General features: G+C 35.6%; 1 protein-coding gene and 2 long non-coding RNA genes across 8 annotated transcripts; 2 read left to right on the forward strand and 1 right to left on the reverse strand.

Moving 5' to 3' along the window:
* The first annotated feature begins 8,535 nt into the window (after positions 1–8,535).
* LOC145088500 (uncharacterized) lies at positions 8,536–10,823 on the forward strand. The gene is made up of 3 exons (XM_079026871.1): positions 8,536–9,377; positions 9,669–9,891; positions 9,986–10,823. Exons 1-3 carry the CDS (start codon positions 9,123–9,125, stop codon positions 10,465–10,467), a joined length of 960 nt encoding a protein of 319 aa, XP_078882997.1. The 5' UTR covers positions 8,536–9,122; the 3' UTR covers positions 10,468–10,823.
* Positions 10,824–12,505: 1,682 nt separating this feature from the next.
* On the reverse strand, positions 12,506–15,328 carry LOC145088502 (uncharacterized). Of its 6 annotated transcripts, none has more exons than XR_013701160.1 (5): positions 14,598–15,019; positions 14,364–14,444; positions 13,990–14,210; positions 13,397–13,911; positions 12,506–12,683 (listed from the first exon to the last, which is right to left on the reverse strand). It is a non-coding gene; the product is annotated as an uncharacterized LOC145088502 (long non-coding RNA). The 6 variants fall into 6 exon arrangements; XR_013701161.1 differs by lacking the exon at positions 12,506–12,683 and adding an exon at positions 15,207–15,328 and having other exon boundaries at positions 13,169–13,911; positions 14,598–14,647; XR_013701164.1 differs by lacking the exon at positions 12,506–12,683 and adding an exon at positions 15,207–15,328 and having other exon boundaries at positions 13,169–13,911; positions 14,598–14,650.
* Positions 15,329–15,916: 588 nt separating this feature from the next.
* On the forward strand, positions 15,917–16,675 carry LOC145088503 (uncharacterized). Its single transcript, XR_013701165.1, has 2 exons — positions 15,917–16,054; positions 16,202–16,675. It is a non-coding gene; the product is annotated as an uncharacterized LOC145088503 (long non-coding RNA).
* Positions 16,676–27,682: the final 11,007 nt, after the last annotated feature.

The raw sequence follows: 27,682 nt of genomic DNA on the forward strand, positions 1-27,682 counted from the left end.
AACATTGTTATTTCAGTCAGGTTTCCGAAATTATTTTTATTACTGTTATGTAGGAAATATGCGTAATTATACATCATATATGAGATTCAAGTCTTCAAGATGGTTTTTGAGGACATAAACACTTAAATAAATTGTGATTTTTGAGATCTTTTGATTTTAAATTAAGAGTTACATAAGTTAAATAAATGCTTAGAAAAGAAAGAATCAGAAATGAGACTTTTTGAAGGATCTGATACCATGACTCTTAAGTAACATTTTGTAAAGAAATTACTGGAACTTGAGGATGAAAAACAGACAGTTCAGGTAAATTTGATAAATGGTGTTTTCTTGCTCATTTTTATAATTGTTTTAGATATAAAGAGATCGATTGGTAACTGAAGTTGAAAAACTATTTGCATCTTCAGATGGAGAATCAGAAAAAATGCAAGATTTGCATGCCCACAAGATCAACATCTTCAGATCGATTGGTAAATGGTGTTATCTTGAATCATAGGTTAATAATCTTGTTATAATTATAAATGTTTATGAATATTTAGATTTAAATGTACCAAATCAGCAATCTCGATATAATTATATTTTTTTTTTCTTCAGAAAAAGTAAATATGGATTCATTGTAGGACTTAATATTAAGTTTATTTATCAAAAAATTGAAACAGAAATCAATTGAGTCAAGTAGGATGCATCTCAACAAACAGATAAGAACTGAAAGTACATTGGTATTAAAGTATTTTTAGAAAAATGTTATAATTATTAGTTTATGAAGATGAACTAACCCGATTCTTATGATGTCTCATCTGCAAAAAACATATTGTTGAAGAAGAAAGCACAATCAAATTCGACAAAATGATAGTTGTAAAATTGAAGACGTATTAAATGGAGTCAGAATATTTATTATTAGAATTTGAATTCAAAATGCTGATTTTTTTGTGATTTATTGAAATCTTTGAAAGATTCAAAAAAAGATAGGATTTGTAACCAATGAATATGAACAAGAATTGTTATTGTTTCCAAAAAACATGGAATTTGAATGTTATTTGAAACAGAAACATTCAGTAATTTCATAAAAATTCGGGATTACAGTTAATATGTATCGAGTTATGAATTATTTAGTGGGAAATTTAGTAGGAAATATAGGAATTATTCAAAAAATGACACGTGACATAGTAGCAAGGTAGAATAGAGACACATGGCAAACATAGGTTTTGGTTATTAGAGGATGTAAATATTTTTATTGGCACATTCATAATAGAAGCTTTACAAGAGCATTTTCAAGAGGTTTTTTAATTAAAAAAATCTTGAAAAGTGAAAAAGCTATTCGAGGAGTTTGCAAACCATTTTTTAAAGAGCTTTTTAATAAACAAAATGTTGTCGTTAGCTTATTTATTGATTTGGCGAGTTCCATGTGTTTTAAATTAATTGTAAATATAACTTATTGTGGTTCCCATGAATAAACCAATTGAAAAGGAGAAATTAAATTACTTCCTACTTTTTAAGCCTACAATTACTCATACCCATTAAAATTATGACAAATCACCATTCAATTTAATTTGATTTATGTATTCCTAATATAACTTTAATGAGTTAGTTAAAAAAATATGGAATGATGACACTTATCATAATTTTATTGGGTAGGAACATTTGTAGGTATAAAAAGTAGGAAGAAATTTAATTTCTCATTGAAAAAACAGTGCTTTTGTTAAGATCCATTTTAAGTAATTAGTAAAATAGCTATATTGAATTATTGCAAATAGAATTATGTAATAATTATAATTAGGATATTAACAAAACTGATGAATTATATATATATATATATATATATATATATATATATATATATATATATATATATAACCAGCTAATGTGGAAATTGCATTTGGTTACTTGATAACTAGTTAATGTGGAAATTGCATCGGAACCCGAGGAAAATTGAATCGGTCCCTATCTATGTGGTCTCATCCAATATAAATGTAACATCCATAAAATTCATGTCAAATTTAAACTTTTGAAAACATTTCAAATACTAAAAGTTATTACAAAAAGGTTTCCAAAATAGTTTATATCAAAGTATCCCAGAAATCCAATCAATATATGAGGAAGTGTACGGTCACGTCTTCGCCTTCCCACGGTCATCCGTTATACCTGAAACAATAATCGATAAATGTAAGCTCGAAGGCTTAGTGAGTTACCCCCAAAATACCAACCTCATACCGATATAACCATATCATATAAACATATAAGCAACATAACAACCATGCATCTCGAGTCTACAGTGTGACTGGTCCGCCGCACCGAGCCTTCAGTCCACCTGGTCCACTCTCTGAGTTTACAATATGATTGGCCCGCCCGCTCCGGTCCTTCAGTCTGTCTGGCCTACTCTCCATGCCTCAGCATGTCTAGACCGCCCTCTCGGGGTCTTCAACCTATCCGGACCGCTCGCCGGGCCTTCGGCCTAACTAGGTGCCCTCCTCGGCATGCAGTCTATCCGATCCGCCCTGGGTATGTTGGCCTACAACACGAAGCATGAACCGCCTCAACCCAACCCCATACCAATCAAATGATCATGTGCACATAAATATCATATCCTAGCATGTATATATAACATATAATCATACCGATCTAACAGATCACTAACACAATAGACATCCTATAACCAGGATTCCGACCTAACCGGTCACTAACATAACTGTTGGATAAGGTGTCTAAGTCCATAACTATTTCGGGCTTGTACTTGACCCGACCCGGCATGGTCCATTTGGGTTGCATGGCACCATGCAATTGGATAGACTAAATGAGAGAAATAACACTTGGAGATTATTAATATATTATAAGTTCTAATATATTAATAATATTATTTAATTAGTTGATCAAAGAATTAATTTGGAATTAATTAAGTGATCAAAGGATAACTAATTAAATATATGGGTTGGTTATGTAAATCATCTATATCTTGTATAGTGGGCTAAAAGGCTCCATGGATTATCAAGTTGGGTTCTACCCATAGGATGCTCCATGGATGCTCCATGGGAGTTACAAACCCATGGGTCATGGAAATGAAGAGTCATGACACATTAGGGTTTACATGGTGTAACCCTAGATGTGCCAACACTATATAAGAGTCCCATTCTCCACAAAATTGGCTACACAAGTTGAACACTAAGAAACTAGAGGGCTTGGCCGATTTTGAGAAGTGTGTGTTATCTCAAGAGTCTTTCCAAGAGCATTTGGTGTTGTGTGAAGCATTTGAGGCATCACACTTGGGGTGCTAGGCTCACAAGGTTTCAAGGAACACAAGCAACAACAAGGTAAGTTATTCTATCTATGATTCAAGTTAAAGTTGTTCCCCATGTATGCTAGATAGGAATATAACCTTGGAATTCAACTTTGCATGATAATTAGACAAACATAGATCCAAGGTTATTAGGGTTGCATGTACACTTAGGAAGTGTTAGAATGCTCAAAACCCTTCAATAACATCATCCTATATACCAGGATACAGACCTAAACCAAGTCACTAACATAAAACCATCCTATATACAAGGATACCGACCTAAACCAGGTCACTAACATAATACCGTCCTAACTACCAGGATGCAGATCTAGCAGATCAATAAACATATCAAGCAAATACCCGGATACAAATCCGATAAAGGGCCGACCTTGGCGCCTTAGACCTTATTGATATAGTAAGGATAATTCACCTTGCAATGCCAGTCTGAACTGAAGTATCGACTCCCGAAGTGCTGTCTTACCGAAAATCCCGTACTGTCCAAAATAACAATTTTTGAGTCAACGTATGGGCTATCAATCTTGACTAAGGGGTCCATATAGTCCATTTTGTCCTTTATTTAATTTGGGACCAAGGCCCAATACCAAAACAAAACCCAACACTAGATAGGCTTTCTCAAGCCTACTACTGGCCTAATTTGCTAAATTCAGCCCAAACCCCCTAATGGGCCTTACCCTAAGCCCATATATCTTCTTGGCCCACATTATCTGACTTCTGATGGCCCATCAAGGCCCAAAGAACCAAAATCCCATGCATGGCCCAAAACTCGCAAGGCCTATATCTGATGAGTACGCTGGGCGTACTAGTTAAATGGTGAGTACGCTGGGCGTACCTGCATGTACGCTCATCGTACTCCCCTATTAAGTCACTTTCCCATTAAGTGTTTAATACCCCAATCCATAAGCTACAATCACTGACTCGAGTCCTTTTCAACGTCTTAATCCATAAAGTCACTGACTTGGTGACTTTACATGACCCTAATAAGCCTAAACTCCAAAATAGCATTCCATTCCCATAGAAATGATCTTAACTCGTGCATGAATCCAGTAAGGCATTCAAGATGGCAACTTTCTACCTTAGGGACTCATTTTGAACTGAAAATGGCAACTCTAAGTTTAGAAATCGGATTTGAACCATAAAGCTCCATACTTGGGACCAAAATGACTTCAAAATCAAGCTACACTAGATCTAAGCATTCTTGAGGAAAGTTATGAACTTTATACCTCCAAAGAGTCTCAAATGATGATGTTATTCCAGATTCATGAGCTCAAACTTCCCAAGTCCTTCCTTGCCAACTTCTTTTTTCCTCTTCCAAGATCAAGATCACTCAAGAATGAAGGGATGAGACGTTCTAGGGTTTTTCTGAGGTTGGGGAGGCTGATAATGGGCTAGGGTTCAAGTCCTCATGTTCTTTATATAGTGCTGGACCCTAAAATTACGATTTTGTGTCATTGAGCGTACGCTGGGCGTACGCCTCCAACACCCGCGACCACTCGACCTTCTACGTCGGGCGTACCCCAGCTTACGATGGGTGTACTCACCCAGTTGCCACCTTTTGTAGCTTGGTCCTTTCTTTCCACTTCCTTTCAAACCCAAGGGCCAAAAGTGACATAATTCAAATCCGAGGGGTGAATTTGAAGCTGCTTAAAAATAGGATGTTACAATAAAGGAGATCGCCTCCAATCAAAACGTTGTTTTCATTTCAGATTGTTCTGAAATCCCCTAATAAAGTTTTCCAAAAAAGACATGGATTCGGTGAACCAAGTTATATTCATTTTTATTTATATATGAATTAAACTCAAAATATTTAAATGTATATCCGAGACACGTTGAAGGAGTCTGGAATGCAACAAATAATTCTGGAAGCTTTTATATTTCAAGGCTTGATTCTATTTTTTCGTCCCTTTGTTTTTAGATTCTTTATGAAGCCTTTTGATAGCTTGTAGGTAGCTTAAACAACCTTACGTAAAACACAAGAACGTGGTCAGAATATAAATCATATTCTCCAATGCGAAGAACAATTTGGGATATGAAGCATAGTCTGGTGTTCATTGTGTATAGTAAGGCTGTATTGCTTGTTGTTTGCTTAGTTGTTAATGTTCCATTATTTTTACATATGTTTGAGTGACTTCATACAACCAAATTTATTGTACTGCAGATATAACTTACCACGCATCCCCGGAGACAAAGAAAAACTCAAACGCTGATTCACATCTTTCTTGACTTGGGTAATAGTTGTTGTATTTGTTCTTTGAAGATTATGACAATAAAGAGAGTGGTTGGCAAAACTTTGTTCATGAATTCGATTTGATGAACTCATTGTTAGTTTTTAAGAAACTTAATTCCTGATGGATAAACTTTATTCATAATAATAGAACTCATAAGCAAGACATATGTAGGAAACAAACAGCGAATACTTTTTCACGAATATATGTAGGGAACATATAATTTTCTGTCTGAAATGAACGATAGACATTAGGTGTGTGCAGAACTTAAGTGATCTAGTTCCAAGTGACGGATCAAATTACGAACCAATCAATTTGATTGAATATCTAATTACAATTGAATTAGATTATTTTCGAAATTTGAAAATCTAATTGAACTGAATCGGTTATTGGATCATCCTGGAAATCTAATGGATAACCAAACCTAATTGATCCAACGTTCATCAAATTGGATATCAATATTAATCCAATAGATATTCAATTACAATCCAATATTATTATCCATTTAATATTATAAAAACTTACAAAGATAGTTAATTCTCTTTATGATTTTATATGTTTTAACCTTGGATGTTGAAGATTTAAAGTATTGTTTTTTAATATCATTTAACCTAATTGTGTACAGTTCGCATATAAAAAATTACATTGGACAACAATATATCTATTTCTATCATGTCATATTCTAAGAAAAACATGAATATTCTGGAATTGAGGACAAAATAACATTTTTAAAAGATGAAAAAGAAATGTTGGTCATTAGAAAAACATGAATATTCTGGAATTAAAAGAGAAAATAACATTTTTAAAAAACGAAAAAAAAATGTTGGTCATTATTATTATTAAGAAAATCGTTCCTCGTGGTAATATTGCATTATAATCTACTCTAATAAATAAAAATCCATTTTGCCACATGTCAATCTCCCATAAGTTTTGACACTTGTTATTTTATGGTATTTTTGAAATAAATAATACACATGTCAATTTCTAGGGTTTTTTTTTTTTTTTTTTTTTTTTTTTTTTTTTTTTTTTAATTAAAAAGCCACATAATACATCTTCCTATTTAATAAAAGAATGATTTTATTCTTCTTTTGGCATATGTCATCATATTAGGCCTCATAATTAATACATATTTTATTTTTCTTTTGTTATGTGTCACCTAATTTTGTCTCCTAATTAATGAATGCCACTTATCAACCTATTTATTATCTATTTCAAATTTCAAATTTTAAATTTCCTACTCTAATTATATTAACTTAATAATATTAGAATAAAAATTAAAATAAAATTAATACAAATTATAAAGTGATATAATTTTACATATTTATTTAAATCAAGACAAAACTACAAATTTGGTCCTTGTGGTTTGCAAAAACCTTTGGATGGGGTCCAAAAAGTTTCCGGCTTGCACCAAAGGTCCAAAATCAAGGTTTTTCATTGTTTTTGGTCCAAAAAAACTTGAAAAGTCGATTTTACCCTTTTTAATTTCTTTTTTCTATTTTCTTTATTGTTTTTGGTATTTAAATAGTTAAAAAAAATAAAAAATAAAATCTTACCCAAACTCACTCTCTCTCTCTCTCTAACCTAACCCACTACTGGAACTCTTCCTGTTTCTTTCCTTCTTCTGTCCCGATTTTCGGCAGGAGGTGAGCAAGGGAGCTACAAACCCCCTTCTTCTCTAACCTAACCCAGGTTTCTTTCCTTCTTGTGCGTTCCCGGTGAGCAAGGGAGCTACAAACCCCCTTCGTTCTCCCTTCACCTTTTCATTGTTCCTACCAAATCAAAAAGAAGATGAAGCAAGGAATTAAGGAGCAAAAAGGCCCTCGCATACCTCCTGTTGGACATCGAACAACCAAAGTCATTACCATTGCTGCTTGTCTCGCCCTATCAAAGACCTCCGTCCCTTCGCAGCCTCTTGGCCACACCGAACCCATCTTCTGGCCTCACCCCTCGCTTTCTTTCTCTTCAATCAAAGACCTCCCTCCTCTGACCCTCCTTCCTTCGCACCTCACAACCGGATGAGAACGATCGAAGCTTCGCTGGATTCCGACGATCTCGATTCTCAAATCGCTGCTCTCTACAGCCTTTTAAATCTTTGAATCGGCAATGACTCGTAAGCACTTGCCTTTCATATTCATATCAATCGAGCACTGGAGGATTTCTTATTTGATCCGGATGTAGAAATCGTGATTTTTTTTTGTGTGTGCTTTCGATCATCAGATCAAGGGGAATATTGGTTATTTATTAATTGGGTTTGTGTTTGTTGTGTGTGTGTGAGAGAGAGAGAGAGTTATTTTATTTTCTTTTTTAAATTAAAATAGTATTTAAAAAATGAAAAAAATAATAAAAAAGAAAATGAAAGGGTATAACCGTCATTTCAAGTTTTTTTGGACTAAAAACATAGAAAAACTTTGATTTTAGACCTTCCATGCAAGTCGAAAAGTTTTTGGACCCTATCCAAAGGTTTTTGCAAACCACAAGGACCAAATTTGTAGTTTTGTCTTAAATCAATGATTATAATTTTGTATAACTAAAAAAATTCTCTTAATTAATAATTTATTTAAAATAAGTGATTAATAATTTTGAGTTTTTACTATTAAAATTTAATTAATTTTGTAACCGTAGTTTCCACAAATTATAAACTAATATAATTATATAAATAAAATATTAAATGTAATATATATGATATAAATTACAATAAATATATTTTTTTCTTTTTTAGTTTAAAATTTAATTTTAAAAAATACTTAATATTTACTATCTAATTTTTACTCGGTATTATTTATCCCGTGTACCACACTTAGTTTTCTTTCTTTTTTTTTTTTTATTTTTTTATTTTTTTATTTTTTTTTATTTTGTGTATGTGAAGGTGGATAAAATCTGAATAAATGAAAAATAGTTGGGGGGAGTTCAATTGACGAAAGTACCCCAGAAGCGAATATGGTTTTCTTTTCTGTCTAAATACGTAATTCACCCATATCCTCCACTTTACTAGGTCCAATTCACGGAAAATCCTCCGACAGAGCCCTTTTTGGTAATTTCCCACTCAATCCAAATCCTCTTTATATCAATTTCCCCCTTTCTTGCGTCTTCATCCTCTGCGGGTTGATTGTGCCTCTTGCCGAATTCTCTCAATTACCTTCCTCTCACCCCCTTTGGATCGTTATAAATCTTTTCTAATTCCTTTCAGATATTGAATCACACGTAGTTTTTTTTTTCTTTATATATTTTGATTGATTAGTTTTTTGAATGATACATAATCGAGTACAGAACAGAATAAACTTTAAAAGAAGAAGATGAATAGGGGAAGATTGAATATTTTTAAGAGTCAAAGAATATAATTCTAATCGGATATCCTTTTCTTTGTTTTCAGCGGATTTTGAGCGTTGGTTTTGTGTTTTTTAATTTTCAATCCATTACGAAATTCGCAATTTAGGGTTTTTTGGGTGTTGATTCTGACGTTTTCATAGAGTATATAAATATAATTTTTATTGTACGTTTGATAAACGATCAATTATAATTGGGTATTCGTATTATTTGGAAAACAGTTTTTTTTTTCTTCTTTTTTGATTTTGATTTTTGCGGCAAGTTGATTTTGGTGGGGGTGGTGGAGCATGGATTGCGGAGTCTACGCGGCAACAGGAGACCCGTGGTTGATGATGGGTAGCAGTGGCTCCGGTGGTGGTGGTGGTGGCGGTGTAGGCGGGCAGATGTTGGGTGGGGCGTTTAGCCACGAAAGCGAACATGATTTGGCAGCGATGGTTAGTGATTTCTTGGAAAACGGGAGTAGTTGTGGCGCCGATTCACGGTGTAGTAGCGACAGCGATTCCGGTTTCTGCGAACTCGCTCACCTCGCCGACAAGATTTCGGTATCCCCCTCTCTTTCTCTCTCTCATCAATTTGTTAATATTGTAATCCATTGACAAAACAGTTAGAATTGATAAAAAAAAAAGTTCATCAGACCCAATAGTTTTACATATATTTTCTGTTTATCATAAACAATACCAATTTCCTCCCTTGAATATAAGTTATTATTATTACCGATGCTTCACCCTTAAATGCCAATTACTTTATATGATTAATTAGAGCTTCCATGAATTCCTCTCCATTAAATGCACCCATGCAATTTACATGACTGAAATTAATTTGTGTTGGTGTAGTACTACAAAGTTTTGCTGGATAAACACGGGATTGACATGCTGTCAGTAGTTAATTCTCTCATCCTATCAATCAATACAATGGACCTTCATTTTATCAGATCAGGTTCATGTTCATGTAACGCTAGTTGCATAAGGTTCTCTCTCGTCAAACTTCTAAGGCTCTCAGGTTACGATGCTGCCGTCTGTACATCCAGGTGGCAGGGCACCGGAAAAGTTCCCGGAGGTAAATCTTTAAACCATTCTATTACTAAAAAAATATATATGTATATATTTAAGGTTGAAAACTGTAATGTTTTTATTTTATTTTATTTTTGTAGGGGATCATGAATACGTTGATATTATAAATTACAATGATTCGGGCAACGTTGACCGGTTAATCATTGACATTGACTTTCGAAGTCACTTTGAGATAGCTAGAGCTGTTCCTTCTTACAACAGGATTCTGAAATCGCTTCCTGTTGTTTATGTGGGAACATTAACAAAACTAAAACAGTTTCTTCAAGTTATGGTTGAGGCTGCAAAATCATCCCTAAAACAGAACTCAATGCCGCTTCCACCTTGGAGATCCTTAGCCTATCTGCAATCCAAATGGCACTCCCCTTATCAACGACATGTAAACCCAGAACCGGAATCGGAATTGTTTTCCGGTTCCGGTTTTAGTTCTGAGCATAAGTTATGCATCGGGCACCTGAATCGGCTCAAGTCTTTGATCCAATTTGAGATGGAAACAGAGCGGAATCATGTGAAGAAACCGAATCCCACGAGCCGAGTGAAGATTGTAAAGAGATTTATAAAGTGAAATAAGTGAGAATGGAAATAGTAAAGAGGTAAAATGGTAATAACTTAAAACCCATCAAGATGGATGCTTTTTTGTTGCCATCGGAGGTCCTGATGGGATATATGGTATACTTGTTTTCTTTGGTGTTTTTTCTCATTGATTTTTTTTTGTGTTATTTTTATAGGGTTTATTTTTTCATCTCTTGATGATAATCTGGATCCTCAGTGTTTTGTTATGTGGATCCTAACAAGTTTTGCTTTGTTTTGTTTTTCATTTTGGAATTTGTTTGTTTTGGTGAGATGTTATTAGAGGCTGTCTGGATAATGTTATATTCTTTAATTTATAGATGATAAAAAGTTTATTCTATGGAAATAAAACTCTGAATTTGTTCCTTTTTTTTTGGTTTTCTGCTCAATGTCTTATTACATTTTACTTGTGTCTTTTGATGACGTCTGTTTTAAGATATAAACATACACGAATACATAATTATATGAAATGTGTGTTTGTATGAGTATTAAACTCAAGAGCTTTCACACAAAGAAAGCGATAGCCATTCCACCACACTAGATGCCTTAATATCCGAACCATTGAACTCTTACAAGTTACAGCTAAAGCGTTTTTAATCGCTTACATCGTCTTGGATATATTACAATTTACAACTATATAATATATATTGTTAATATGGGCCATTATCTTTTGGGGCCTTATGCGAGTGCCAAGTGTACACTTTTGCGTCGGGCCTAATCTACATACCTTTTGGGCCGGCCCGGGCCAGTATGGTACGTATCCTGACATTTGGCAACACAGGTTGATATTGATCAAGAAAATACGTAATTTAATGGTTGCAACATTTTATACCCTATGTTGTAAAGGTAAAGGGGATTACGGAATATGGTTAAATTTATCCAGACAGTAGACATGCTTAAACTCTAAAACGCTTCTCTTTCTTAAAAGATTTTTTTGGAACCTAACTCATACAAATGTATTAAATTATAAAAATCCACGATTCAAGAATAAGCTTCACTTTAATTACGATTGGTTATTTTTTCTTATTTCTTTTTTCCAAACGACGGGCCACCACAAGATTAAAGGATGTGAGATTCAAACTCGGTTCGATCCCATTTTAAAGTACTTCGTACAAAGTGATTACTATTATGCCATTTTGATGGTGGTTAGATTATTTTTCCCTATTATCATTTAAACCATGGCCAAGTTCTGTAACCCTAGTTTCTGAGTTAAAACAAAAAAGTGGTTACATTTTTTTATTAAATAATGTGTAAGATAAAAAATGATATTTACAAAGAAGAAATAGCAAGGATGGCGTTTGGTAACCATCCATCTAGGTTAAGTTTTAACTTAGGTTTTCTATGAATAACTAGTATTATACCCGTCCGATGGATAGGTTGACAAATATATAAACAATAGATTGATTTTACTTTGTTTAATAACATATTTCTTTCATTTGTTCCCATATTAGCAATGCACAATGACAAATATACCAAAATACCTTTTTGTAATAATATCTATAATTTTGTTGCATACATAACATAAAGGAAATTCGAGAGTCTAACTTAAAACTCAAAAACACAAAGATTATTCAGTGTAGAGCTCAAATGTTGGCACTGCCAAATTATTTGTTCACATAAAACCACCCATAGAGACAGACTTTGTAAGATCCTTTGGCTTATGATACCCAAACAATAATGTGTTTCCCTACATGGACAAAAAACATGAATGTACTATGTGATTCCATAAATTTAATCTACTTAAACCATAAATTTGTGTAAAAACTCTTATAAAATGCTTAATCTAGTTTATACTTTTAAATTATCAAAATGAAAATTATTAAATTAAGCAGAAAGCTACATGATCTAAAGAATTTGAGTTACATGCATGAAAATTACCTAAAACTCTAAAGAACCCAAAAAAAACCATGTCCCATCAGTTTAACATTCGAATCTCGAATTACAATTTAGTAATAAGATAATTTTATAGTTAATTTTTTTAATAAAACAATCAAGAAACTACAAGTAATTAGAGATATAAAGCTTACAACCTTTGTTCATTACTATCCAAAACAATTTACCCAATTAATCAATGTTACATAAAACCTATATTCTATAACTACCAATGGAATCTACGCAAATGACATATACATGAAGACATTACAATGACTGATAATTTAACATGTAATGCCACCGTTGAAGCTTGCTCTCGTCCAATTTGGCCATGTTTACCTTTTAAACCAAAAAACAAAAGTTCATAATTCTTAAACAATATCGCTAAAGCAAAAAGATACAATGCTTTTACCACTACAATCCAATCTATCATTTAAAAAACCACTGCCAATGCACTGAACGACAAAATCCACTAACAATGCATTCAACTACAAACTCCTATAATCTAAGGATAACATCACTCTAAGAGTTATACATAACCACTTCAACCTCTTGATGTTTATAAACAAACCTGCAGCTTGGAATTTGGAAAAGAAGCAACTATCTCATTTGAATGTAGAGGCATTCGACATGAGACAACCAAAACTTATAAGAATAATTGTTTATTATGTTAATCAAGAACCACAATCATGGTTTTTACCATGAAGTACTAAGAACCAAAATACCACAGCAAAATATGTCAAACACTATGAGAATTTTGACCAAATAAGACTATTTGTTTCATCCATATAAAGTGGAAAGCAAATAGGAAATAATACAAATGGTTATCAAACCAAATACTTTATTTTCCATCCATAAATAATTTGCTACATGTAAAAACAAATGCAAACACTTTTTAACAATGTTTTGAAGAGCATAAGCTAATAAGCAAACCCAAACACTCTTAGTATCCAAGTCCAAACCGTGCACCATTAGCAAACCCAAATCTGATGAATTTTAAAAAGACAAAAAAAAAAAACATTAATAGACATACAAAAGATTAAAATTCATACAGATTCTGTGCAAGCCCTCGGGCAACCATGATATTCAATGTTCCTGAATGATGCTTGATGAGACTTTGTATTTGCAATTGCACCAGCCTCAAATCCAATACAGAAGCTATCGTTAGGATAAAAACTAAACAATCTGTAGTAGTGTAGAAACAAAGAAATATAAAATTCTCTTAGATATTTTATAACACAAATCAGAAATCAAAATACTACTACCATTAAAACAAAGAAGTTAAAAAAAACAGAAATTCCACAACTATTTGGATGTTAAACAATCAATGTTTGATCGTAAATATGTCAACTCTTAGTTTATGCAACCACAATCTTAGATGATAATACTAGCATTCCTCAATTGGTAGTGCCATAGTTTCTACATCTTTAGTGTTAAAAGTTAAAACTCTTCAGTATTCTTATGGGCGTCACTATTAGAGCATTGTAGACATGTAGTAGCATTGTACCTCTATTTGTTATAATTCAATATTGCATACTACACCATTCACCAAAGGACTTGAGCAGACCTGACAACAAAACAAAATGCAAGAAATAGCTATACATATTGATAAAGAAGAATAAAAAAAACATATATAACGTTTTACCTTAATGGGATTAATAAAGAAGAAAAGGGGCTTTTTAGTGTCGGAAACTTGAATGTGATTTTTTTTGTAGGTGTGGCGTGTAATGGTTGTGCTTTGAACTGCCTTAGGAATCTCCTCGATTGATGCATTTTTGTACTTGATATCTCAGATTTGATCAGGGTAATTCTTTGCTTTATCTACCATAACGGAAAGAAAAAACTCCATGAAGCCATCTAACCGAGCTGGAGGAGTCAAGAACAAAAAAAGAGAAAAAAACAAATTACCTTTTGACTAATATGAATATAAGACCAAGTTGTGATATGTATATCCAACTCCAACTTGTGTAAATGTTACTACTAAAAACTAATATGAATATATGACCAAGTCATTGCCACCTTTAACAGTTTCTTGTATTCAGCATGCAATTAGGCATCCATCTCTCACTGAGGCTTTCTTGCATAGAACAAATTATTAACCTTTCAAAAAAAAAATAATGATGATCAACAATATGTTTTTCCCCCCTACAGAATGATGACTACAATATGATCCCAAGAAAGCTCCAATATTAGGTGATTATAGCAGGAAAGCAAACAATATAGACTAAAAAATGACAGCCATTAGTCCTATACCTTCTTCCATTGAGAGCCAAATAGTTCCCCTTTCTAGTTCAACTGCAAGTCTGCTAAGGTCAACCGAAGAGATAAAGCTAAGCATTGTCAAAACAAGATTAACACTGAAGGATCATAATTATCAAATATGAAAAAGATTGTCCGGTAGTAATGTGAAAATTACTAAATCCAAGCAAGCACATACTCTGGTGATTGGTGATTATTTTAGATAGGGATTTTTTGATGAGGAGAGTTCATTAGCCAATAAGCCAGGGGCACAATGGTCCTTTCCTCATCTTTGAAATCTTAAAATCTACTTTAGAAAGCTACATTTTTGTACTCCAATAGTCTGAAATTAAAACCAATTATTTAACAGATCATACACATCCACCATTCAATAGAAATCACCCAACTAAACAAACAATTCATTAGAAATAGCTTTCTAGCAGTTCACCATATATATATATATATATATATATATATATATATATATATATATATATATATATATATATATATATATATATATATATATAAACTTCTGTACAAAAAATAATCCAATTTCTCGCTACATGTAAAAAATACTTTTATGAATCGATAAAGAAGAGAATAATAATTTAAAATACCTACCGATGTAGACAAGAAGTTTGAAGGAGTCAATAAAACCAGATGAAGATTTGAAGAAAGATTGAGATGTTATTGGATTGACAAACATATCAATATCTTCTGACGCCCTTATACCAGAATTTAAGTTATCGATTTTTGAATAAAACTATTATATGATACAACATAAACAAATTAAAGAAGAAGAAATGGTGGGGTTTTGTAGGTTGCGGTTACTGAAATGGGGGAGAATGGGAGATGGCTACAGATTCAACTTGCCCTGGGTAGAAGACGAAAGGGATCGAGGGGGTGGGAGGGACTTTCTTATACTCTTGACCAAAGAAACTTCCACAAGCAATCAGATCGTGGCCGAATGAAATCGTGAGTAGGGTGACAGTTCTGAGAAGTTGAGTCGTTCATCTGCATTTGTGGGATATGGAAGATGGTGGACGTGGGGAAAAGAAGAACTGTCGCCGTGGGAGCTCTGGAGTTGGAAGAGAAAACCGACGAGAAACCATAATTCTCAAGTTATTAGGCTAAAGGGAGTGGGCCTCGCTAAGGAGGTCGCCACCGGTCGTCAAGGGCGCTAAACACCGCCCCTTCGCTTGCGCCAAAGGGATCGCCAGCACCAAAACGAGAAGAGAGAGAAAGAGATCTGGTGGTTGTTGGCCTGTGATGTCGCAAGTCTCCTTCTCCGAAAAAACCCTCAAAGGTCTCACCGTTTTCTCGATTCTAGGGTTCTAATGTCGTCTTTCCAGTAGAAGTTGAGAGAATCAGGGGCAATTATACTCGGGAAAGCAAGCTTGAGTGAGTGGGCTTTTTTCCGAAGCTCCACTGCACCCAGTGGTTGGAATGCCAGAACTAAACAAGCAATTGTAGGTTCCCACCTTCAGCTTTCTTTAGTACTTATGGTCATTTGATTGTTTTACTGCACATATGATAACTTGTTGCCATCAAAACATTATAGCACACCAGGTGTTTGTGTATATGCGTCTTTGAAAAAGTTGTTGAATTGTGTGCAGAATCCATATGTAGCAACCCACGATCCATGTGGTTCAAGCACTGGATCAGCTATAGCAGTTGCAACAAGCATGGTAACCGTATCACTGGGTACAGAAACAGATGGGTCAATCCTATGTCCTTCATGTGCTAACTCAGTTGTTGGGATTTAATGATTTTACTAACAGTTTTTGTCCCTCTTGACAGACCAATATGTAGGACTGTAACTGATGTTGTTTATGTCCTTGATGCCATTGTGGGTTTTGATAAAAATGATGAAGTTGCAACAAGAAAAGCTTCAAAGTATATCCCCCATGGTGGTTATTGAAGCACCTAAAATCTGGTGGTCTTAAAGGAAAGACGTTAGGGATAGTGAGAGGAAAGACGTTAGGGACAGTGAGGGCTTATTCTAATTTCGGATTTGGTAATGACACTGAAATTTTGAATAAGTACAAAAAACATTTCATGATATTAAGGTATGCATTTTAAGTTTTTAACATCTGGAGTGTTCTTTAATTCCTAAATCTAACATTCTTACTTTTGCAATTTGTGTAAAACAAGACAAAGTGGTGCTACTTTGATAGACAATCTTGAAGTCCCCAACTACAATGATAGCAAGAGAGGGGCAAAATAGGAACAACCCAAAAGTTTAGAAAAGTACAAAAAGAAAATTACAAGGAATTAAATTAAATTACAAAAAGTAAATACAAAAAATATATTTATTAAAATATAGTAATTAAATTAAATTAGAAAATACAAAAAATTGAGTGTTAAGAGTGTTACCACTCCTTACCAAATGTCAAGTGTATGTGTTAAAAGGAGAAAAATGATGTGGTATGTGGCAAGATGCCAAGAGTGTCACCACTCCTCTTAGGGCATGTTTGATTTCAACTTACCGGGTCCGGTCAGCGTTGATTGCTGACTCAGTCAGCAGTCAGCTGTTTGATGAATACAAAATATAGCTGATTCAGTCAGCATTCCAATTAACCTCGGTCAGCCAATCCACTTACCTGGTAAGCAAAAAATAAACTCCTGACTGAAAATAAGAAGCGTATCCTTGCTCGCCTCCAGCTTCCTTCGCTGTTAACCTAGACAAAAGCCACACCTGCTGCAGTTGATCGCCTCCATCGCCAACAGCTTCTCCGGCGACGATTACACAGCGTCATCCTTGATCTACACCTCCTGCACCATCTTCTCTACTGCAGGTTAAGGCTGGCAATTCTCGACACGACACGCGACACGACCCGCGACACGACACGAAATAAATGGGTTTGGGTTGAGTTTTTCAACCCGCTAACCCGCTAACCCGCCAACCCGCCAACCTGTTTATTAAACGGGTCATATATGGGTTTCTCAAAAAATAAACGGGTTAACCCGCCAACCTGTTTATATTCTTAATAAAAAAAAATATTTTATTTTTAAATATTTATGTATCAAGTATGAATATTTAATAAGTATTATATAATATATATCATTGATTCATAGACCATTTGACTGTTTTGACATTTTGACTCGTGGTGGATGGTCTAAGGTCGTAAGTCGTAACCTATTAGGCTAAGTCTGTAACATGTTTCTATGAATGTTTTTCATTTTCATTTGGATGTTTAAGACTTAAATGTCTAAAATTCGGACCCATGAACCCAAATCTGAACCACAAACCAGCCAACCTGTAAACCCGTATAAATAAATGGGTTGGCGGGTCATATATGGGTTTATGTTCCAAACCCGCCAACACGTGACCCGCCAACCCGTGACCTGTATATTTAAATGGGTCGTGTTTGGGTTGGCATATTTTGACCCGCCAACCCGCGACACGCCAACCCGAACACGACACGATTGCCAGGCCTACTGCAGGTAACGTTTTCTTGTGTTTTTTTTTTTTTTTTTTTTTTTTTTTGCTTTTTTTTATGACTTTACCCAAGTGCAGAAATCTATTGGTTTTGAAAATATAGAATCTTGATTTGATTCCATTGTCTTGTTTCAAATGGTCTTGAATGTGCATCTGTTTGTAAATCTATTTATGGAGCAATGTCACTCTAAAATCCGCTAGAAAAGGGAGGAGATAAGTTGTGCACACAACGTGTTTGACAAAATGCCCAAGAGAATGTTATATGCTTATGAGATCAAAATTTATTTGTATGAAATCAAAACTTATGTTGTATGAAATTTGTTAAGATAAGAAAGTGTTATATGCTGTGAATTTTGTTAAGATAAGAAATCAAAATTTGTTAAGATAAGAAAGTGATATATGCTGTGAATTTGTTAAAATTTATTTATATGAAATCAAAATTGATGTATGTTTAATTTGAATTTTATATGATAATTTGTGTTTTTAGAATTTTTTTTATCCAACACAAGAGACAACACAAGGGTAATATGATCATTTTTTCATTCAGCACAACTATTCAGATAAATAATCAAACAGCATAAACTCAGTCAGATATGGACTCAGTCAGCATTTCTAACTCAGTCAGCTTCTAACCCAGTCAGCTCTAACCCAGTCAGCAACTATCAAACGACCCCTTAGTCTTACGGTAAAGATCAAAAGTTGGAGGAGTTTAAACGACTGTCATTTTGACGACGGTTTTCCACTCACCGTCGTCCAGAGTATAAAGAATTCAAAAGTAGTATTGTGAAACAATCTTATCAAGTATCTTGTCTTCTTCGATTTTTACGCTTCTAGCAACATCTTGTTGTCAAAGTTTCAGATAACACCTAAATCAATGTCAGAACCACTTAATCAAAACATGATCGTCGATTCTTATTATGGGTAGAAAAATCAACTTGATTTATTCTATTTGAAGTCATATTTTACATAGGATTATCAATCTTCCTCCATCTAGCTATTTGATACTAAATTGGAGAAGTCATGGAACATGAATTTGATGGAAATTACATTAGGATATGCAATTGGCAAGTTTCCCATTATACCACATTGGTGGGGAAAAACATTTAGTGGGTTTATCTTTTGATAGGGCTTTAAAGCCTTTAAGTGGATCAAAAGATGGGTCAAGCCCACACATGCTAGGCCCTAGCTAATGACACAAGTGTGTGAAATTAAGGGTGAGCATAGGCGGTACCCGCCATATTTGACTGGAACCGGAACCGGTGATACCGATTCCTAAAGTATTGGAACCGGAACCGAAACCGGCGGGTTGCGGTTCCAAAACCGGAAACCTGGTTCGTTAGTTTTTAAACTTTTAATATCTTAAAAAACCTATATATTTTGCATACATACAAAAAAATAATTATCAATAAAATCAAACTAGTCATTCATTAAGCATCAAGAAGTAATAATCGATCAATAACTGTAACATAACTCTAAAAAGCATGTGTGACCCATTTAGATAGAAAATTAATCATGCAGACGTACTAACATTTTCTGTGTGTAGACATATATTTGATGTTAAATTTGAAACTAATTAATTTTCATCACATTAACAATTGCATAATAACAAATCAAAGTACTCAATAAGTATTTCATAACTGTGTAAGTCGTTTAAATTACTATATATATATATATATATATATATATATATATATATATATATATATATATATATATATATATAGAGAGAGAGAGAGAGAGAGAGTTAGGTTCAAATGTTTTCACTATCTATTGTGTGCCTGTATGATTGATTATGGACCAATCATTTTAGTTATTTTAAGAAAGTAATTAATGCATATTAAATGCTGAAGATGTAATTAATACCTATTATATTTTCAACATGTAATATGCATTAATTACCTTATTAAAATAACTAAAATGATTGGTCCAGAATCAGTCATACATGCACACAATAAATAGTGAAAACAAAATAACCTAACCATATATATATATATATATATATATATATATATATATATGTGTGTGTGTGTGTGTGTGTGTGTATGCCGACTGTTACCCAACAGTTAGCGGTTCCAAAAAACTAAGAACCGGAATCGAAACCGCATAAGACGGTTCCAAAACTTTGGGAACCGAGGCAGTTCCGGAATCGGTGGTTCCATGCCAGTTCCGGTTCCTAAAGCGGGTACCATGTTCCGATGCTCACCCCTATGTGAAATGGTGGGCAATCGGGCTCGGGGGCGCTCGTAGTGACTGTGGGGGTCAAAGACCAAGAATTGAGTTATTTATACCAAGCATTCTTCTTACGTTCTCTGTCTTTCTTTATTCACTTTACATTTATCACTTCTTCCGTAATTGTTGCAACGAAGGATATTTTGCATCAAAATCATGGGTAATGAACGAAGGTTGTCCATGCCGTCTTACACAAGTCGACATTAGCTACTACGACGCTAGTTTTACGTTATTATTACGCCGTTTAATTTTGTCTCCATTTTTCTTACTATCAGATCGCGATATGGTTTCTATACGAAACTTGATAATTATTAATATTAAATGAATTTGTTATAGCAACTAATTGACATATAATTTTCAATGTTATTTGTCATTTTTCATGTGCGTCTATTGGATATGATATACAACATAGTTAAATAAGCATCATTAATTTTTGTCGACATGCGGATCATACATCATGTACAAAAATACAGTAACATAAACTCCTTTTTTATCCAAGTTAATCCTAGTGACAAGCTAATGTAACAAAATTCTTTACATTAAGATATGAATCTTGATTGAAACACAAACGTCTGGTCGATTAACCATGTAGTCCATAAAGTGTCTTGTTACCTAACAAAACCTTCACATCCACTTGAAGGAAGACCTCACGGCTTTTCCATTACAACCAATAATTTTTGACCCTATCGATATCACCTCCCCAAAATGATCTACATCTCAACTTCTTAAATGTTAAGAATATCTTCGAGGATTTAGAAATCAAGGAGTTATAAACATGTTTTATGCAATGTTTATGCCATTAAAAAACATGTTCTATTTAGTAAAAGGTTCTTAAATGTTAAGGATATCTAACTTCTATCATTTTACTATTATATCCTCTCTGCAAATAAACGAAACACAAGTTCCTTAAGGGTGAATCTTAAACATGCTTTATTATAATGTCCCAATTTTCAAACCAAAATTTTCATTTAAAAATAAAAGCATTTGTTCCAATTACAACTTCAAATATCTAAATAAAATCATTTGATTCGAAACATTTATCAGAGTATCGACATAAGAGTTAATAAGTGCAGAAATCTCCAATGGATACGAAGCAATCAAGTCGCACTCTTCCTTCAATATAAGAAAACCTGAAACAATTTTAAACATAAACCGTAAGCACAAAGCTTAGTGAGTTTCCAAAGATACCACACACCAAACATACAAGTTTCATGGGTACCCCCATATTTTTTTCCGTGCAATGTCGATGGCCAAATCCTGGTCTTACATACAAGTGCTATAGGCTACCCCATGGTCTTTTCTTGCATTGTCGAGGGCCAAATCTTGGTCTTACATACAACTGTCATAGGCTCCCCCCATGTTCTTTCCTTGCAATGTCGATGGCCAAATCCCGGTCTTACATACAAGTGTCATGGGCTACCCCCATGGTCTTTCATATAATTACCATGAGATACCCCCATGGTTTTCCATGCAAGTATCATAAAGACAACTAGCATCCTATGTAGTATAGTGAGAAGATTCACCTGATCAAAAGTACACTTAAATCTTTACAAGAAGCGGACAATAAAGTAGTCACGCTCAGATTATCCTCAAAGTCAATTGAGCAGTTAATAATATATCTTCATTAATAGCATGCCACGAATGATTGACTCCTGAAGTCATACTCGGTCATCGGATGTTCCTATGTGACCAATATAAAAAATATCATAAATATCTTGTTTAAAAGTATGGTGCCTATCCCCTAGTTCAATTCAAGGTCTAAATTGCTTGGTAGAACGATTTCACCCTCAACCATTAAATATAGGATATGTCTTGGATAAACTTAATTACTCACAATTTGTAACATTTGGATCTTCGACGTATGAAAATAAAGTAATTTATGAGTTTTGTGTTGGCCACGACGTGGCATAACCATATGAATCGCATATATCAATCGGTCGCCACGACGTAGCAATATCTGGCCATGACGTGGCAACTGTTTTTAAGCAAACCCTAAATTTCAGGCTTAAAGCCTTATTTAAAGAAAGTGGGGGCTAGGGTTTCGTCCACCTTCAGCCTCCATCACTTCCAAGAGCCTTGAAGAAACCCTAATCATTTATCTCCATATTTGAGCTTATCTTTGGTGTATTGATACTCTTTAAACGAAGAAGAATGAGATTTGGTGCAAGAATCAAGCAAGCAACGCCTTCCTATATTTGAGATCGCCTTCTGGACCCTTTGTAAGGTTTCAAAATCTGATCTTTTTGGTTCATTCCTAGTAGATATAAGGTTGTTTTGCATGTATGGGTCATTTAATGTGTTTTTTATTAGTCCAATGAGATAATGTTTGCAACTTTATGGCTCACCTAGGTCCCTTGAGTAGTATATCATTAAAATATAGGTTTTGGTGGAGATTTGTAAATCTGGCTTGGGGTTGTAGGTCATTTCTCTTCATTATGACCTAATTGAGGGATGGGCATGCATGGGTCGTGCATGTCCATAAATTTGACATTTTTATGAACCATTATGGTCCTTAGTTGTAACGTCCGGGTTTCAGGGCTAAGCATATTTGTCAATGTAATAGTCTAGGTCAACTATTGTAACTCTTTTTGAAGTAATAAAGATGAAATATTTGAGTATTATGTGAATTATGTGTGTTATTGTGCTTATTATTTAATTATAAATGTATAATTAATAAAGAATAAAAATAAGCGTTAAAATTAAAGTGTGATATTAACCCGATATCTCTACATAAAGTTGTAGTGGTCGAAACAAGGATTTCCGGGGATATAAGGAACGCCGAAATCCGAGTTATAACGAAGAAGTTATGACCCGTCGAAGTTTCGCGACAGAACCGACACGATACCGGGAAGCGTAAATAGTGAATTTACAATAGAGCGAGATTTAGCCTTAGCGCTCTAAACAAAAGTCGTAGAATATGTTAAACTAAGAACATCGATAAAAAGATCGCCCAAATCTGACTTCGTATGAGGAAGTTATGATTTTTCTAAGATTTAGCATAGCAGTGCACAGCCTGAAATCTGAATTTTAGATCGGTCGATTTTTAGCCGACGGGATCTAAATGAAATTTGTAGTACTCATAAATACCAACGCATGGATATAAAGAACGTCAATAATAGAGCTCGTATGCGAAAGATATGGACGAAGCTTAGTCCCTACTTTTCGAGCGCGACGAATTCGATACAGTTTTGTAAATCCGAGATAGAATGAGAATTAGCTAACGAGGTCTAAATGAAAGTTGAAGATCTCATTAATAGGAACTCAACGGTAAAATGACAGACAAAAACGGAGCTCGTATGCAAAAGTTACGGACGAAGCTTGGAGACTACTTTATTATACACTTCCTATAAATAAGAGATGAACTCTTCATTATTTCCTCACACCTTCAAACCTTTCTTTCTCTCTCTAACTTCTCTCTAACCTCCCTAAACCCCTCTCCCAAGTCTAGGGAACCTCCCTATCACGAGAAGAAATCTCCGGAGCGCCCGACGGCTCCGAGAAGAAAAGCTTTCGGCTCGGAAACGCTGCTCCAGCGAAGCCCGGTTTTTAATAAAAACCCGCTGTAAGTGAGTTACGCCTATACTATATTTAATATAGCTTTTATTTAATTATAGTAACATTATTAGGACCTTAAAATAATTATTTGGGCTATTATTATGAGTTATCTTGAGTGTTATTTAACGCTTATATAATAGTAATAATAGTTAGACTATTAATTAGTCGCGATTAACGTTAAAACTAAACTCTAGTGGTATTAATACTAGGTTTTGGTCAAGGAAAAATTGTTTTAAGAAGTAACGAAGAGTTTTCCGAGTGCCGAGTCACCACCTTACCAGGTGAGTGCATAGTTACTTTCAGCTTACACATAGATATGAAGTATTTTATATAAATTACGTGTTATGTGTGCATATTATCTGAATACTTGCTATCTATGCTGGATGAACATTGTTATACATGTTTTCAATGATTTAAACTGTATATGTATTTTATATCTACGAAAATGATGGGGTAAAACATTGGTAGATGTAATAGGTGATGTGTGATAAAATGGTGAGAGGCATCGATGTTGATGTTGTTGATTCTGTCATCTAGCGGAGTATGGATGACGACCACGGACTCTTCTAGACAGTCCAGTGGAACACTAGCAGGCTCGCAACCTGTAGGTGTTTGTGAACGATGTGTTCACCGGTGTACTCCATCCCCCACATGGTTGCCTTTAGGACATTTATTGTTAAGGAATCCCCTTAGCAGTAGTGTCCATCCCGATGATGATCCTTAGACTAGGTCCCTTATGATAGGTGTTTAGGGACGTAAAGTGAGGATAACGGGAACGGGTAATCGGGTTATTGTTGATTGATGAAATTAATAAACTTATTTATTGTGGGTTGAAAACCCTATGTGCTCACCAGGCTCCCAAGCCTGACCCGCTCAGTTTTATGTATTACAGGTAGTGGCGCTTGAGCATAGATATGATGTTTGGACGAGGGATTACGGATATAGGCCTGTAGATATGAAATAATGTAGTAAGGCTTATATTGTACTGTTTATGCTTTTGATCTGTACGAACATGACATCCCAAGTCTTTTAATGAAATACATTTTTATGGAAATGCTTTTGATAAATCTTTATCATATTTTGTTTTGGGACAAATTCCGCAACACTTTTATTTAAAATGTTACTCTGATTTTCAAACAAAGCGTAAACGAAATCGGTTTTTCTGGCCGTGAAAATGGGGATGTCACAGTTGGTATCAGAGCATTAGTTTAAGCGAACTAGGAATTTGTAGGATTTCTAGACTTAAACTTAGAATGCTAAGCAATGATTGTGAGGTGTGAGCACTAGCTTATTTTAGGAATTATGCCTAAAATGCTTTTATGTGCTAAATGCTTTGTGCCTGATATGCTGTTAATTGTTCGGATCTTTGGTCTGTTGCCGACCGGATCTGGAAACCTTATGTGTTTAGGATTCTAAACGTACGACTACGATATTAGAACTAGCATGTAAACGTTTCGGAGTGATAAGGACGATTTAAACGTCTATCCTAAATAAAGATCTAAATTCACCTTATTCGGTGTATAGATCAAGATGGCAAGGACCCGTAGCGGAAACGTGAACGCAAATGGAGATAGGAACCAGCCCCCAGTGATTGAGCAAATACCGGTTGTGGAAGCCGCTGCTGAGCCAATAACGATGGCCGGAGTACTAGCGATGATCCAGGCGATGTTGGATCGTCAAATGGAGGAAACCAGATGTTTGCTCCAGCAAAATCGAGAGGAAGAGACTATTCAGATCGAACAGCCCGAGTTGAACGAAGGGCAGACTGAGGAGGGAAACTACGGTGGGACTGTTGGTCAAGCCAACCCACCGATAGTTAGGCAAAACCACTAGGATGGAGGAAATGACGGACGTGGATGCAAATACAAGGATTTCATGGCATCCAAGCCACCGAGTCTATCTGGAAGCCCGACACCGGTGGAAGTCATGAACTGGATCTCTGAAATGGAGATGATGTTTGAGAGTTGCGAGTGTAGCAACAGGCAGAAGACCGCTCTCGCGGTTGCTCTGTTGAAATCTGGAGTACTAAGCTGGTGGAAGCTACTAGCTGATTCAATGAACAAAGGTGAAGCAAGCAAGATGTCGTGGGAGGATTTTCTGGTACAGTTGAAGATGCAATACTGCTCTGAGCAGGATCTTCTGGAGATCAACAACGAATTCCAGAATCTGAAGAAGGGAAGAATGAGTGTTACTGAATACGCTGCAAGCTTTACTAAGAAAATGAAGCTTGTTCCTCACCACGTTCCAACTGAACTCTCCAAGGTTAACAAATTTGCCCTCGGATTACCAGCGGACTTCGGTCCAATGGTCAAGCAAACTACCACTCTGAAAGCCGCCATCTGGGCTGCTAAGAATATGGAGACCCAGATACGAGAGAAGGGTATGGAGAGAGTGGAGGTGGGAGAGAAAAGGAAATCTGACGGATCCTCCAGGTCTGGTAAGAAGGGTAGATTCTCGAAGTCTGGTTCGAGAGGAGGAGGATCAGAAGCTGTAGCACCCGGTTCCTGGTACGTAAATCTTAATTAAGTATTTCCCCTTCTTTTAGCCTTGGACTCGGCGAGTCATAGGTCCGACTCGCCGAGTGGATGCGGGACCCGGGACAAGTTTAAGTTGTAGACTCAGCGAGTCCATATCCTGGACTCGGCGAGTCACAGCTGTTGGATGAAACCCTAAGTTTCAGGGGTTTGCACCCTATTTAAACGACTTAACTGCCCCAAGCCAGCCCCCATTCACCCTCAGAGCCCTGTATCTCTCTCTAGTCTTGCTTTCTTGTGAGTTTGAAGTGTTTTGTGGTGTATTGAAGTTTCTTTGAAGGAAAAGAAGAGGGAATCAAGAAGAGGAGAAGGAGGCCAAGCATCTCTGTGTCATTCCAACGTTTCCCCTAAGGTATAGCTCGTTTCCCCTCTGTTTTTAAGCTTATAGCTCCATAAAAGTCCTTTTTGAGCCATTTCCAAGATTGTGTATGCTTGAGGGTTGGTAATAAGTCGATTGGCCTCTAGATCTAGGCAAGATTGAGCTCCAGGAGCTCAGATCTGTTAGCTTTACGGACCCATGTTGCTTGTTCACCCTAGATCTACCCTTTTGAGGCATTTTGAGCCCTAAAATCCATATTGTTGAATATCCACACGTAAAGTTGGAAACTTTACGTGTGATTCGTGTCCTAGAAGTCCAGATCTGTGAATGGCATGGACTGGAATTGAGCAAATCTGTGTATTTAGTGGGTGCATGGCAACGACTCGGCGAGTCGTTCATGTGACTCGGCGAGTCTGTTCGCGAGTCTCCGAGTTTGTCCCCTTTTCGTAGTGTCGAGTGAGCAGTGAGTCACGGGGTGTGACTCAGTGAGTCGGAAGCTGAACTCATCTATGGAGGTACTCGGCGAGTCAATGCCCTGACTCGGCGAGTTCAAGGCAATCTCCTTAGATCAAGAACAGACTCGGCGAGTTGTTCATACAACTCGGCGAGTCGCAGCATAGGTGTTCATCGGATGAAGATGAACTCGACGAGTTGTTCATACAACCCGACGAGTAGGATGAAGGACTTGAATATCAGTTTAGAAGGAGAACTCGTCGAGTCGTCGCCTAACTCGACGAGTAGGAACGGGATCCAGGACAATCGTTTGGGTGGTGACTCGGCGAGTTGGAAAGCCAACTCGGCGAGTCAGGTCAACTGAAAGTTGACTCTGACTTTGACTTAGGGCATGGTCAGGGGTAAAATGGTCATTTTACCCAAAGGTCAGTGAGCAGTGTTTGATTGAGTATGTTGTGGGAATTGCAGCCGGAAGATTTCCGGAGCAGCAGCAGCAGTAGTAGGCAGTCAGTTCCCGATCAGATCAGCAGCTACTTCGAGGTGAGTTACCTTCCAGTAGCGGTGG

This window comes from Lactuca serriola, chromosome 2 (genome assembly GCF_051521515.1).
Source record: "Lactuca serriola cultivar US96UC23 chromosome 2, Lser_US96UC23_V15, whole genome shotgun sequence".
NCBI lineage: Eukaryota > Viridiplantae > Streptophyta > Magnoliopsida > Asterales > Asteraceae > Lactuca > Lactuca serriola.